The sequence below is a fragment of the Cyprinus carpio genome, chromosome B7 (genome assembly GCF_018340385.1).
Source record: "Cyprinus carpio isolate SPL01 chromosome B7, ASM1834038v1, whole genome shotgun sequence".
Lineage (NCBI taxonomy): Eukaryota > Metazoa > Chordata > Actinopteri > Cypriniformes > Cyprinidae > Cyprinus > Cyprinus carpio.
The window spans coordinates 42,287,769-42,303,930 of NC_056603.1; the positions used below are offsets into that span (position 1 = coordinate 42,287,769).

At 35.9% G+C, this 16,162-nt stretch overlaps 1 protein-coding gene across 3 annotated transcripts in view; it reads left to right on the forward strand.

Moving 5' to 3' along the window:
• Positions 1-8,418: 8,418 nt before the first annotated feature.
• The window catches only part of LOC109092228 (low-density lipoprotein receptor-related protein 4), a 93,104-nt gene continuing 85,360 nt past the window's right edge, over positions 8,419-16,162 (forward strand). Inside the window, exon 1 of one of the 3 annotated variants that reach the window (XM_042728743.1) lies at positions 8,419-8,745. In XM_042728743.1, the coding sequence (XP_042584677.1) occupies positions 8,688-8,745 (58 nt within the window). In that variant the 5' untranslated portion in view covers positions 8,419-8,687. The remainder of the gene's footprint in view (positions 8,746-16,162) is intronic. The other 2 variants (XM_042728741.1, XM_042728742.1) reach the window with 2 other exon arrangements.

Genomic DNA, 16,162 nt, shown 5'->3' on the forward strand with positions numbered 1-16,162 from the left:
GCTGAGTTTGAAGCGGCTCAAATATGTGCTTGTAAAATGAATGGTGTGTTCGTCTACGTTCTCTCTCCTCCCAAAACTACGTCAAGTTACTCTGCTATAGCCAGAAATCTCTCTCTCTTTCCCACGCCAAGAAAAAAAACATGACAGTCCATCCCACAAACAACCCATGCTCTCAGACATGCTAAAAAAAAATCACTTAATACAGATCAGGGGATAATTATCATGTTAAAGTGACAGGCCTATAATTCATAAATGTTTAACACACATGACTGTGATGTATCTGAATGCAAGTAACACCTGATGTATTCAGAATCCAGCCTCTTTTTGAATACTTCTGTGGTTTTGACTATAACATAAGACAGATGTGAGCGGAAGGAAGTCTCCTCATAATCAAGTGAGAAACGCTGTACATTTGGCCTCTTGCTCTCCTTCCTCAAGGCAGTGCTGCCAAACTCCTCCCCTTGAAAACTGCTCTCAACAGCTGATTTGTGAACTGTTTTTTATTTTTATTTTTTATAAAAGTTACCAAAGACTTTTGCGCAGTAGTCTAGATAGACAGATAAATAGAAAGGTAACAATTTATAATACGTGTACAGTAATAAACCACTTACAAAGCATTTGCAAACTATTAGTAATTCATAGTTTATAAACTGTGGTTAATACTTGAATAGATTCTATACAAATAGCGAGTGGAATTAAGGTTCAATAAAGGTTCTTAATTAAATTTTCTCATTTCCAGTGACCTAAAGTGAGAACTATTCACTCCTTATAACAATTAACAAATCCTTTACTACGACTTAATTAAACAATAATAATTAATTATTAATTAGAGTTAATCACAGTGACAATGAATGAAGAACTCACTATTTATATATCACCTATTAATACATTACCAGTGTAGCGACTACAATTTCTAAACTATGAAAAAACTAATAGTTTGTTAATGATTTGTAAGTACTTTATTAGTCTATACTTATTATAAAGTGTGATATAGTTAGATAATATTTAGTTTAGTACTTAGTTTAGTTTATCTTGATGCTGTTGAAATAATAGTATGTCATTCAGACAGAAGACAGAAGCAGCCGGATGAATTCTGAAGTGTATAGGGATATACAGGTGCTGGTCATATAATTAGAATATCATCAAAAAGTTGATTTCACTAATTACATTCAAAAAGTGAAACTTGTATATTATATTCATTCATTACACACAGACTGATATATTTCAAATGTACATTTCTTTTAATTTTGATGATTATAACTGACAACTAAGGAAAATCCCAAATTCAGTATCTCAGAAAATAAGAATATTGTGAAAAGGTTCAATATTGAAGACACCTGGTGCCACCCTCTAATCAACTAATTAACTCAAAACACCTGCAAAGGCCTTTAAATAGTCTCTCAGTCTAGTTCTGTAGGCTACACAATCACGGGGAAGACTGCTGAATTGACAGTTGTCCAAAAGACGACCATTGACACCTTGCACAAGGAGGGCAAGACACAAAAGGTCATTGCAAAAGAGGCTGGCTGTTCACAGAGCTCTGTGTCCAAGACCATTAATAGAGAGGCGAAGGGAAGGAAAAGATGTGGTAGAAGAAAAGTGTACAAGCAATAGGGATAACCGCACCCAGGAGAGGATTGTGAAACAAAACCCATTCAAAAATGTGGGGGAGATTCACAAAGAGTGGACTGCAGCTGGAGTCAGTGCTTCAAGAACCACTACACAAAGACGTATGCAAGACACGGGTTTCAGCTGTCGCATTCCTTGTGTCAAGCCACTCTTGAACAACAGACAGCGTCAGAAGCGTCTCGCTTCAAAAAGGACTGGACTGCTGCTGAGTGGTCCAAAGTTATGTGCTCTGATGAAAGTAAATTTTGCATTTCCTTTGGATATCAGGGTCCCAGAGTCTGGAGAAAGAGAGGAGAGGCACACAATCCACGTTGCTTGAGGTCCAGTGTGAAGTTTCCACAGTCAGTGATGGTTTGGGGTGCTATGTTATCTGCTGGTGTTGGTCCACTGTGTTTTCTGAGGTCCAAGGTCAACGCAGCCGTATATCAGGAAGTTTTAGAGCACTTCATGCTTCCTGCTGCTGACCAACTTTATGGAGATGCAGATTTCATTTTCCAACAGGACTTGGTACCTGTACACAGTGCCAAAGCTACCAGCACCTGGTTCAAGGGCCAAGGTATCCCTGTTCTTAATTGGCCAGCAAACTCGCCTGACTATAACCCCATAGAAAATCTATGGGGTATTGTGAAGAGGAAGATGCGATATACCAGACACAAGAATGCAGAAGAGCTGAAGGCCACTATCAGAGCAACCTTGTCTCTCATAACACCTGAGCAGTGCCACAGACTGTTCGACTCCATGCCACGCCACATTGCTGCAGTAATTCAGACAAAAGGAGTCCAAACTAAATATTGAGTGCTGTACATGCTCATACTTTTCATTTTTATACTTTTCAGTTGGCCAAGATTTCTAAGAATCCTTTCTTTGTATTGGTCTTAAGTAATATTCTAATTTTCTGAGATACTGAATTTGGGATTTTCCTTAGCTGTCAGTTATAATAATTAAAATTAAAAGAAATAAACATTTGAAATATATCAGTCTGTGTGTAATGAATGAATATAATATACAAGTTTCACTTTTTGAATGGAATTAGTGAAATAAATCAACTTTTTGATGATATTCTAATTATATGACAAGCACCTGTATGTAAAGTACTTGATTATAATTTTAACTGTAGCGTTTATTCAATATTACATTTAAAGTTAATATATTTTAAATGTACTAAATTACAACTTCATTACAAATGTATAATTGCAAATACATTTTATACATGGATACAATAAGTTTCAATAGAAATGAAATATTTTAGGTTACCATAAATGCATGTCAGTACATTCATACACTTCAACCATATTTCAAAGACAATTATAAAATTACTCATAAAGATGTACTTAAGTCCTACATGTTAAAACCACACTCTTAAGTTTAGCTAACTATTTTAATATACATTTAAAATATAATACATTTTTGCTTCATTGCAATTGACGTAAGTAAAGTAAGTGACGGAAGTGACTGAAAACATTATACTCGCACTTAATTATATTCTTTTAAAGTATATTGCACTGTTTGCAATATACTATGCTTAAGTATGCTTAAGTATGTGGACCACTAATCTAAAATATTGAAGACATATACCTCAACCATGCAATCAATATTAATCAAAATCGCATCATTCTGAGATTTATCATGATTGTCAACGTGAGAACAGATCTCAGATAAAAAATGTATAAAAAAGGACCACAAATGGGGCCAGAGGTTTTGGATACAAATGATGCAGAAAGTACACAGGTATAGGGCTCAGAGCATTGCATAATATTATACCAGCCGGTTCTGCTATGGAGATCCCTGTTATCAGCCAGCCTAAACCCCTAAAACCATCTAAGACCCTAAAACAAATCAATCCAGTTCCTAGAGAGAGATTCTGTGACATGCACTTCCCTCTCGAGCCCTCTAGAGGGAGCCCTCGCCTGAACATTAGTTCAGAGCACCTCCATCAGTTTGTTTTTACAGCACTTGGTTGTTATATTTCAAGGGGTTATTCCAGAAAACAGGTTATGGGACATACATAGGTTTATTAACAGATAATCTCACATTTTGGCTCCAAAACCTGAGGTAACTTTCAGGGTATGTAAGTAGCAATAGCTTTTTATTCTCTGAACAAAAAAGGTTAAAGGGTTAATTAACTCAAGAGATTCTTTAAGACATATGCATGGATATTTCTTTCTAAATGACTCAAAATTAGTATCAAAATAATAATAATAAAATCATGCTTGCTTTAGTCCAGAAATGGATTGATGTCTAAACCAACTAATCAAGGTCTTCAGACTCACTGGAAACTTCTACACAAGTGTGTTTGATCTGGTTGGAGCTGGTTTGTGCAGAGGACGCTGTCATGTCCCGGATGGAAATCAATTCATGAATAATGCGAACATGTCCTTGTGCGTCCTTCTTTCCAATTACTCCGACAAACCATCCCTATGCCACTTTCTGTGTGTTTTCAAATGGGAACTAATATAAATTACTAGTTTTCCATTAAACCATACAGTTGTGTGTATAGCATTATTTTAAAATGTGTTATGGTCTAAAAAAAAGAGTATTTTTGTGTTTCATCGTGACCCAGTTGAGCTTTTCTTTGACCGTGAAGGAAATTTTACCACCCGCAATCTGTTGAACATTTTCTAATATTGTGAAGATTGTTGATCCAGCTGTTGGCTCCCATTGACTTCCATAGTATGGAAAAATAATGCTATGGAAGTCAGTGGACTAGTAGCAACTGCTACTAACATTCTTCAAAAAATCATCTTTTGTGTTCAGCAGAAGAAAGAAATGGAACAATCTAAGGCTGAGTAAATGATGACCCTAAATGATCCTTTTTTGATGAACTGTCCCTTTCATGTGGGCTACGGTTGGGTTCAGGGTTAATTCAAGTTGTTAGTAAATACATACAGTAGTACATACATGTAGAACTGGACTGTGACTTAAAATGCTATCAAAGTATTTTAAACATTGTGTCAACACACCTTCATAGAGAAACAGATGGTGTTGCTGCAGAAGTGTTCAATATTCATCCTGTGAATGTTATTCAAGTCTTTGCAAAGTAGTGGCGTGTCCTTGATAAAAACAGTTTAACAGATGGCCTCTGAATATGCAGTTCCTTCAAAAAGCCTTGCAGACATCACACGACAGACTGTGTTCAATTTTAACCGAGCAAAAGTTTTGATTAACATCAGTCCAGAAACAGATTAAGTAAAACTTTTGAAAATATTAGAAACCTTTTGCTCAACATATGAGCAGAGCCGTGTTTTGTGGGTGATTTCAGTTGCTTTGTCTTCAAAACTCATACCAAACCTAAGTCTGTTTAAAGGAATAGTTCATCCAGAAATGAAAATGTACTCGACCTCAGCCCATTCAAGATGAAGATGAGTTTGTTTCTTCACGTTTCTTCATTTTTCGTGGATTTAAGACAAATTAAGACACTAAGTACATAGTAAGTTTAAAGGAATAATTCACCATTCAAGATATAGATGTTTTTTTAGAACAGATTTGGTGAAATTTAGCATTACATTACTTGCAATGGGTGCCGTCAGAGTGACCCGCTTAACAGCTGATAAAAACATCACAGTAATCCACAAGTAATTCACACCACTCCAGTCCATCAATTAACGTCCTGAGAAGACAAAAGATGCGTGTTTGTAAGAACAAATCCATCATTCGGATGTTTTTAACTTTAAACCGTTGCTTCCAGCCAAAATATGAGTCCTCTTCTATAATATGGCTTTCTCAAGTGAAAACGTCATCTGGTCTGAATCAGGAGAGAAATCCTGGTGCAGCAAATTCATGGTGGTACTCTGGTTGATGTTTCAACATAAGACCCAAAAATAAAGTTCAAAGAAAACTGAAGGAAGAGAATCCCCTAAAAAAAAACTGTATTAAATAAATGCCTTAAGTCGACTCTCGCTACACAGTTTATTAATAAGACCCGATGGCACGAAATATTACATTACTGTTGAAATAAACAGAAGATTAAAAGTCCAGATTTAGCAGAGAACACATTTGCAGACAATATGGCCATCTGAATTTCTGCTGAGTTTGTAATGAGAGGATCCTCCCCTGGATGGGGTTGACATGAAAGGAAAATACATTTTGCATAAACACAGGAAAAAATATGTTGTTATTGACGTTAAGAAATATTCATTGTTTGTTACCACAGCATGTGCTTCACACAGCCTTCGTCAGCAGCACAACCAAAGTTGTAGTTTTTCTGAACACTGGTCATTGTCTTCAGATAACACAGAGAACAATATCACCAAAAGATTACCTGGTATCTATTTTCATATACCAGGAAAATAACAAAACTTCTGTGAAAGTTTTAGTCATTTTGTTGTGTTTGTCATTTTTTATTATTAGATTTGTTATTAGATTTTTTTAATATGTCTATATAGTTTGAATTAATTTGATTTCAGTTTTTAGTTATTTTAGTACATCATGTATGTTTACATTAAATAAAATTAAAAACTTTTAATTTGTTTCTAGCTTTTTATTTTTTTTATATTTCATTGTTTAATGTTAACGTTTATTTTATTTCAAGTAACAAATGCATTTTCTTTTGCTTTAGTTGTACTTAATTATAATAACCCTGGAATGTATGGATTATTTGATATATTTTATTTAATTTCTTGCATGTTGTCTTTGTTCAACCATACTGTACATGATGTTCTGTTATAGTTTTTGTTAATAGTGTAATAATGTAGTGAAGTTTTGGCAGACTCTCCCCTCTCACTCAGTTCACAGCATACAGTGCTGAAGAAAGACTGCATCGCTGTTAGAGCCAAAAGTAAATATTTTAGTCAAATATGCTAGTAATGTTCAAGTTTAATGTACCTGTTTGTGTTTAAACATGCATTAGGGTACACACAGATGGACCTACTGTATATCAAACCCAAGTGTATTATACACAAACTGCTTTAATGGCTTGTGTCCTTTTTTTACGACAGATATTTAACACCATAGAGAAAGCCACTAAAATGTCTATGAACTCAGTAACTTATAATTAAATTAAATGGATGGTTCACCCCAAAATGAAAACTCATTCATTTACTCACCTTCATGAGTTTCTTGCTTCTCATGTTTCTTGCTGAACACGAGAAAAGATATTTTGTGTAACCAAACAGTTGACTGTAACAGTCATTGACTTATAGAAACAAAATACTATGGAAGTCATTAAGTCAATGGCTACCATCAAATTATTTTCATTTTTGGGTGAACTATCCGTTAAGACATTGGCCCTCACCTGGAGGTTTAAAAAAAAGACATTTTAGGGAATGCTAAATTACAAGTAGAAAAAGATGCCAGCTTAATAACAGTATGCATTTACTGCTAAATATTAAGAAGTGACTTTCATACAGGATTATAATGTTAAGGGTAAATACATCTCTCCTGTTATTGGATTTTTATGTGTTTCTTAACACATAACAATGAACACACTAAAAAGTGCACTTTGTAATAATGTCAAATCAAATGTTTTACTTTTTTAAAACTCTAGTGTATTATTCGATATTACATTTGAAGCTTATATATTTTAAATGCAGTGAACTGCAGCTTTATCATTTGCAAATGTGCAAACACAAATATATCCAAATATATGACAAAAAAGTTTAAATAGAATTTCATTATCTTTTAGTTTACCATAAATTCTCGTCAGTACATTCAGCAGTACACCTGACCCTGGAGCACAAAAGCAGTTATAAGTAGCTAAAGTGACGTGACATACAGCCAAGTATGGTGACCCATACTCAGAATTCATGCTCTGCATTTAACCCATCCAAAGTACACACATACAGGATTGAACACACACACACCGTGAACACACACCCGGAGCAGTGGGCAGCCATTTATGCTGCGGCACCCGGGGAGCAGTTTGGGTTCGGTGCCTTGCTCAAGGGCACCTCAGTCGTGGTATTGCCGGCCCGAGACTCGAACCCACAACCTTAGGGTTAGGAGTTAAACTCCCTAACCATTAGGCCACAACTTCCCCTTTAGCTCAGGTATTTTGTAGCAATAGTCAACAATTCATTGTATGAATCAAAGTTATTGATTCTTCTTTTAAGCCAAAAATCATTAGGATATTAAGTAAAGATCATGTTCCATGAAGATATTTTGTACATTTCCTACTGTAAATATATCAAAACTTAATTTTTGATTAGTAATATGCATGATTAAGAACTTAATTTGGACAACTTTAAAGATTTTTTTTTTGCACCCTCAGATTCCAGATATTAATATAGTTGTATCTCAGTCAAATATTGTCCTAAACCATACATCAGTGGAAAGCTTATTTATTCAGATGGTGTAAATCTTAATTTAAAAAAAGGACCCTTATGACTGTTTTTTAGGTCATATGGGACACATATATTAACTGCATTTATATAGCATTACATGAATCATTTGTGGCTATATTTTGTATTTTAGTAGTTGTAAACCTATACTACCATCCAGTAAATAGTCTGGGCAGACAAAGTGTGGTTTACTGAAGCCGAGAGTTAAAGGCGTCAGAGTAAGTTCAGTCAACTGGCCTATTGACGTCTCCTTATTTGACTTGGATCGTCTTACTTTGTGTCTCCCATTTGAAAAGGGTTCGGAGAACTTCAAAGTTTTGGTGGCGAGGCACGAACAGCGCGTATTTCCAAAACTGCTGTTTGCATTGGACTTGCAGAGCGGCAGGAACCTCGAGTGCGAACTCGGAAAAGTTTCTTAATAGTGAACGGCGATTTGTGATTTGTCCACTCGGTTTCCCTCAAGACATCCTACACTGGAATACGAACTACCCCCGAATCACACATGGTACAGCCCAATGCACCTTTTGATCATTCCAGCAGAAGCAGCAGCAGCAGCGACTGACTGACTGAGGAACAACATTTCGAGCTCTCTGCTGGAGTTGCGCTGTCCTGATTTGAGCCTTGTCTGTAGTTCAACTCAGCCTGTGTCCGAACGGGGTCGCAGACGCCTCAAACAATGGTTTTTAAAGAGTTATAAATCTAATTCAGTTCATCCGAAGGGTGCTGATACTTCAAAGAGAAACATTTGCTAAATAAAGCGCGAGCGCGAGAGGATTCTTCACGATGAGGCTCACCGCGGTGCTTTGTGGCAGTCTTTTAACTTTCATGCTTCTCGCCGAAGGTAAGTGTTTTGGAGTTCTCTGCTTCGTCTTTGAGAAACAAACACATCGGTGCTTGTAAACCCAGTGTGAAAACAGCCTACAAAACAGTCTGGGCGAGCGGAATCGAAGCGTGTGATCTTTGAAGAGTTACAGCAGACACTTACACGAACACTGAACAAACCAAAACAGCGAGTCGTGATGGATCCAAAGCGCGTTAAAGCAGAAACCGCTTTCAGATATGAAACTGATGCTACTGTGTAGTTGTTGGTGTGTGTATAAATAGTATTTGATCCACCGCGCAGAGAAATATCCTCGATTATTCGCTTTTTGAAACCAACTTGATGCATTTGGTTCGCGTACGCGTGCACGTTTCTCCAATATAACGCGTCAGGTATGCTGTCTTTTCAATAGCACTCTGTCTTTTATAAAAGACAAAATCGCCACTTGGTTGTAAGTCAACAGTCACCGCTCACTGTATTCGCAACATGTTGGAACAGTCGCTGCTGCACGCGGCAGGAATGTAGCGACTTCAAAGCGCAGCTTCGGCCTCAATAAAGAAATGCACGGACGCCGCTTTGACAGAATTGCACGCATAAACTGAGTGTTGCATCGGTGGAAATGCCGTGTACTAGATGGCTGGGCCTGTAAATGTCAACTAGATGTCTTCCCTTGTCAGGAAACAAAAGACCCTTGCAAAAAGCGTGCGTAAATGCAGTTCTGTGAGTTTCATGATTCATTGTATGCTTTCCAAACATTTCCAGCGCTTACATAACACTAATTATATGCATCTGTGTTAGCCATGCCTTATATATACACTATTCACATCATACGGTAAAATCGTTCAAATTCAAATGTTACAGCTTGATGTCATGTTATACAATGTAAGAATATCTTAACTTGAACACACTGTGTTTTCCAGGGCTTGGTTGAGTTTTTGTATCGAGCGAGATTACAAAAAGCATGCTGAAGTGTAGCTCTGTGAGTTGCATGATTCATTGTATGCAAACAATTTCAGCACTTACATAACACTAATTATATGTGTCTATGTTAGCCTTGCCTTATGCGTTACTATATCACATCATATTGACAAATCACTAATGTTTCACTACAGCTTGATGTCTTGTTCAGCTACACCTCACTCAGATCATTCTGCGTGTAAATGAAACGGCATTGAGGTTCACACATTTAAAAAATGTACATCATGTTTTATTTGGAGGTAAAACTCAACTTTTTTTAGGTTTTGCAGGACATTTCAGCTATTTTGTTAGGGTTTGTCACATGGACATTATTTGTTTTTTCCTTGGAGGTTTTTCTTTGTTTGCAAGACATTGCAGAAGACTTGACTGGTGCTACTTGATTGAGTTTCATATAGAGACTCTGAGCATTTAGGAAACAAATTAATGTTCCACAAAACTGCATTGTGTATGACTTTTAAACTTGTTGCTGTACAGTATTGGTTTTACAACTTTGTCATTAATGTTACAGGATTATAAATTGTGTGTCATCCATTGGTCTAGTTTTTCGGAGATGCTGAAACCCATAACAGAATGATTTGTTGGTGTTTTCTTAAGCGGACACTTCCTTGATGCTTGTTTTTATAGTCACTAGCATCCATATAGCTTTATCAATGTCCTGCTTACAAGTGTATAGGCTTTTTATAAAGTGTGTGAAAATGTGTGCCAGTGTCTTAAGTTTCTCACAACCCCTCTGGGCATTAGATCTAATGTCACGATCCCATTCAGCTGCTCATAAGATGCATATATATGCTCCTAATTGCCGTAGGAGGCTTGCCGTCAAACAGCCAAAGCAGAGCCAAGTAGCATTTTCACTGATGCAATGAAAAGGTTTTGAATATTTGTAGTAATTAATTGAAGATAGTTTTTATATACATGGGAATTTTGTTATGTGCATACATTTTTTTTAAAATATTATAACAGTCATAAAGAAGGAAAAAACACTTAAAAATAACAATAAAAAATATATTTTAAAAATAATCATAAATATTAAAAAAAGTGAATATTTGAAAATTTGAATATTTTAAAACATAGAGTGGACAACAGGTTGTCCAGTAATAATCAACAGAAACAGACTTCAGCAACATATCAAGTGATTTGGAAACATTTACATGTATTATAGCTTATTTTTTCTTTTTGTATTTTCGGTTTCTTCTTGGTTTAGAAACCCCTTTTATAGCCCATAGTTTGATTTATTATCAGATCATCTTTATTTATTAGCCATCTGCTCAAGCTAGTGCTAGCTACATTGAGTCCTGCTCTGTGGCACCATGAGTCTCTCCTTCATTTCTCCTTCTACAGCACGTCAGTTTTAAGTAATAGTAAGTGATTCAGAAGAATTCAAATTTGAAGAAAATGCTGAGAGATCTTTGTGACTCTGGAATCGTTTGCTGTTGTAAAAATCTGTGTTATTTGTAAGAATAATGCATGAAAATATAGATATTACAAGTTGCAGAAGCTGGAAGAGGGACTTAAAGCAGCATTGCTTGAAACCTATGTTTGTAGTTGAAAAGACATTTTAGCCTCTACATGTTAGTACGTGTTTGATAATTATTACTGTAATTAACATTTATGATGCATTTTTCTGTTTGATTTGGAGGGTGTGAGTAATTGCAAAATAGTCCTGTGCCTTGTGGTGGGTGATATGACTTCATTTCACAAAATGAGTAATTTTATTTCACAATAACAGATTCACTTAGTTATTTTTGTTGTTTTGTATTTTTGGTGTTTTCATCTTTATTTAAAACAAAAATTGGGCAACAACATTATTTCATTTACTGTAGGTCTATCTATCGGTAGCATTCAAGTAAGAAATACAAAAAATAAAATTATCAAATGTAAAAAACTGTCTAAACCTCACTGCATGAATTAAATATGAATGAATCCTGTGGCTCAGTGGTAGAGCATTGCGTTAGCAGCACAAAAGGTTGTGGGTTCGATTCCCAGGGAACACATGTTAGGTAAAAAGTTTTAGCCTGAATGCACTGTAAGTCACTTTGGATAAAAGCATCTGCTGAATGCATAAATGTAAATTAATCATTATTAGAGCTAAAAATGTTATTCAGTCAAGTACAGTAATTGATTTTATTTTCCTTTAGTTGTTTGATTAACATCAAGGACTCAGACAGTCACAGCTTTTAGACTTGTAGACCACTTTCAGACTTAATGAACAGATCCCATGTATTGACACAAAATGCAGATCCAATACCCCATTTATGCTCCCTTAAGACATGAGCATGTGTATTAAGGTAAGGTAGGCGATTCTGAAAAGGCTAGAGATAGCAAGCTAGCTTTGAAAGCATAAGATCCCACCCTCCCTGCATAATCACTTTGATTTGATTGGACAAATTTGTCCAACATTTTGATTGGACAAACATTTTATGGTCCTACGCCTTCCACAGATTATAGAAATACATATAAATTAATTTAGACCACTTAATGATTGCTGTTGGGATGTGAGACTTTTGAACCAAATTACCTCTCCTGCCTTTAAAATGAATACTCAACAAGATGGCCATTTTGATGATGACTTTAAGCATTCCTGTGCTTTGTGAATGTTTAATCAATTAAAACAATATAATATAATATAAACTATATTAAATATAAATAACATAGAAACATCTCTCAAGAGTCATCATACACCTGGCAGTAATCTGTCTCGTGACCACTTGCAATCAGATTTAGAAGGGAAAGTTTTTTATTTTAACCACATATATTATTATTATATATATCACAGTGCCACACAGAGTGTTGAAACCATGAACAAAAAACGGTGGTCTTTTTCTTGCAAATGTACTTTTAAATCCAGCAACAAATGACACCTGTAGCAGGATTATCGGTTATTTTAGAGTACCTGCATTATCTTAACCTCTGTGTGCTGTACATGAACCGTATTACTGTGTCATATTAGGTTGCAATGATCTAGGCTACTGTAAAAGGTTTTTTTTTTTTACTATTTAAAGAAATGCTGGTTTTAGTGCAGTGGTTAATCTGACAAGTGAGTAGGCTGTTTGAGTGCATGAGTGTTTACACTCTAGGTGCACTGGGGTTACGTGTGTTTTTGACCACCAGTGAATGTGGGCTAAAGTGGACAAAAAAGTTAATTTCGGTTCACGCTCACGCCTGGTCTCTGCTGCTTAGCCCAATTCTTTTTCAGAAAGAAAATATGGTCTTGTGCTGATATTTTCACCTTGTGAATAGGCATTTTATTTTGTTGTTGTTAGATTCTGTTTTACTCATAGACTGTATAAAAACATGGACGTAGTGTCCGTGACATCACCAGTAGTTCCTGAAGAGTGTTTTTGAAGCTCAAAGTGGGTGAAGTGGGCCGTCGCCATCTTGGCAGCGTCACTCCCGGATAATCGAAAATGGGCAAAGAGGCGGAACCTGGTTGCGGAAACCAAACCCACCTAGCTCAACGGTGGTGACAGCTGTGGCAATCCACATGTCACTCAAGTGGCCACGCCCTTAATTATGCAGAACTTTAAGGATTAATATAATTTAAATGGACGAGTTATAAAAAAATTCATCCCTTCACAGTTGTCATGAAGGGCAAAATTAGCTATATAGACCAAAACCACTTTTTGAACCAGGCTGTAAACACATTTTTTTTCTGCTGTAAAGGGGAGTCTATGGGACTGACTCCCTTTTGGAGCCAGCCTCTAGCGGCCAGTAGATGAATTGCAGTTTTAGACACTTCCTTGTTGGCTTCACACGAGAGACCGGAAGGTTGCCGCTCGGTTTTACCCCACGAACACCCTGTGTCTAGGGACATTGTGTGCCTGTCTGATTTGGATGTGCTATACTAGAACATTACTTACATGTTTATCCGATTATTGCCAAATGAGGTTATGCTTATTCAGCTTGTATTTTCCAGACGGTCTTTTCTTTCACTTCTGCAAATACTATATATATGCAGCCCCATGCATAATAAAGTTGAGCTTAGAATGAGACACACAAAGGGTGCAGTTTATTCTTTGGTCCCAGGTACCTGCTGTCCTCTGCTTGGTAGCCCAACCAGAACCAGAACTTATATTTGCGAGCTCGAAGGCTAGAATTTCACTTAAGTGAAATGTCCAGTGAGTGGTGCTAAAAGCAGGTTCATAAACAGATGCAGAAACATTTTATTATGTTGGCTATTGTTCATAGCATGGCATTTGGAAATTAAATGTCCAGTGAATGTTGCTAAAAGGCTAATGCTCTATTGCGTTTGAACGTGCCACTCACATCAGACCTTACCGATAGTGTTAAAAAAAAGCAAGCTTGGGCTAAAAAACACATTTGCTTAGGCAACCGTGCTATTTTAGCTGCCTTGGGGAAGTCATTGAGCTTATTTACTGAGTGTTGTGACTTGTGTTTTACAGTACTCGTATCCGAGCACTTCACATCACAATACCAATGTTGTACCGGGTGCGCTGCTGAGCAAGTTTACAAAATCAGAAAATCCACACATATGGAACTGGTTATGTGGTGCAAACTTAAAAAAAATAAAATAAAAGTGTTTATTAATTGACATTTAGTGATATCTATATGGTCAAAGAGAAAAATAAAGGTAAAAAAATCATTCAGACATGGAAATTTGTGTAATTTAAGAGAGAATGCAACATTAGTATGTGCATCAGGTGGGTGTTTAGTGTCTGTTATTGGCAAATTACCCTTTTAATTGCTATCTGTTGTATTCATTAGTGTGTTCATAATGGCTGGCATTCCAAGTGTTTAAAGAAACCATTCTGAATTCAGAACAGTTATAGAATGAAGCAGTAAGTAATTTTATTTACTGGGTGCATTGTGTCTAATGAACTCTCACTACTCTTTTTCCCAGGCTGTCTCTGTCTTTCTTTCTCTCTGTCAAAGGCTTTCTGTGTCCTTGGCCTAGAAATCTTTCACTCATCCATGTCACGTTCCGTGGTCCCTCGTTTTCTAAAACCCTTCTCCAACCCCCAACACACACACACACACACACACACACACACACACACACACACAGAAATGCATTCACACCACTATGTCTGCATACCCTCAACCATCCAAGAGGCCTCAGAAACAGGCTCTATTAAAGGGACAATATGGGTTTCTAATAGAAATAGTCCTACAACACAAGGCTTTAAGTAGCAGTATGCAAGTTAAAAGCTCCACTCACTAATGAAGTCAGAGAACTTAAGTGGTCCTTTAGTGTAGGGACAAAATGTCCACAAACAAGCCAGCCTCTCTGCCTAGAAGTATAGGATGTAGCCTATGCAAACAATAGCTTTTGACTCGGTGTAGTGTGTGTGTGTGTTTTCTCCTGCAGTCAATAAGGAGGTAGTTGGAAAAGGGTTTGTCAAACAAAAACAAAAAATTCACTCAGGAGCTTCTAAGAAATTTCAGAAATATTTACAAAGATATGGCAAGTAACATTGAATTAAATGTGAATTTTTATAGTAGAAACTAGAAAACAGACAAAAACTGAAGTAGAAAGCTGAAGTAGAAAATAGACAGAAAAAGCAGAAAAAAAGAAATATAGTATTCTTGTAAAACATACTCCAATAATCTTTGTTTTATTTAAATTAACTTTCAATTTAAGAACTTAATTAGGAAGGGGAATAATGTTTCTCGTAACACTTTACAGTAAGATTTGTTTGTTAACATTAGATACTGCATTATAGTTAACATTGATTAACAATAAACAACAATTTGTGCATCTCTTAAAATGAATTGCTGAATTTGTTAGTATTAAATAATGCATAAAATTAACATGAAATTACATTTACTTAAAGTCGAAAGATTGAAATAGTATTTTCTTATACTATTAATATTATATATTAAATATACTCCAGTATGTTCCAGGAACCCCAGTAGTCTGTTTTATTTAAATTTATTTAAACTAAGATTAATTAACAATAATCTTTTTTTTGTTTACCTGCATTAACAAATTTAAGCTATTAATGTTAAGTAATGCCTTAATATGTTATCATTAACAAAGATTAACTAAAACAGAATACAGATCTTGTTCGTTATTAATGTTAATAAGTATTAACAAATACAGCATTACCCTGTTATCTGTCTGTTTGTGCATTGTATTTTCAAACAGCTGCATTAAATGCTTTCACCCAACATTTTAACATTCAAATGGGTCTTTTCATGATGGATATGTCTTGAAGAATGATAGAATTTGTGGGATTTGAAAAAGTGCTCTACCGGGTGCGATGCCGAGCAAGTTTACTTAGTCACAAAAGGCAAACATATGGAGGTGGTTCGGTGATGTAAACATCAAAATATTTAGTTTTCAAATCATGAACTATGGTAAAGGATTTTTGAGGTCATAACATAGTATTGTGCAAGAAACCATGAGAAAATAAGTCTTTGTTAATCAATAATCTGCCGCTTTAATCATAATTTGTGTGAAGTCGTATGCATTTTGTTGGTGTTTTGTTGTTTGTTGTGT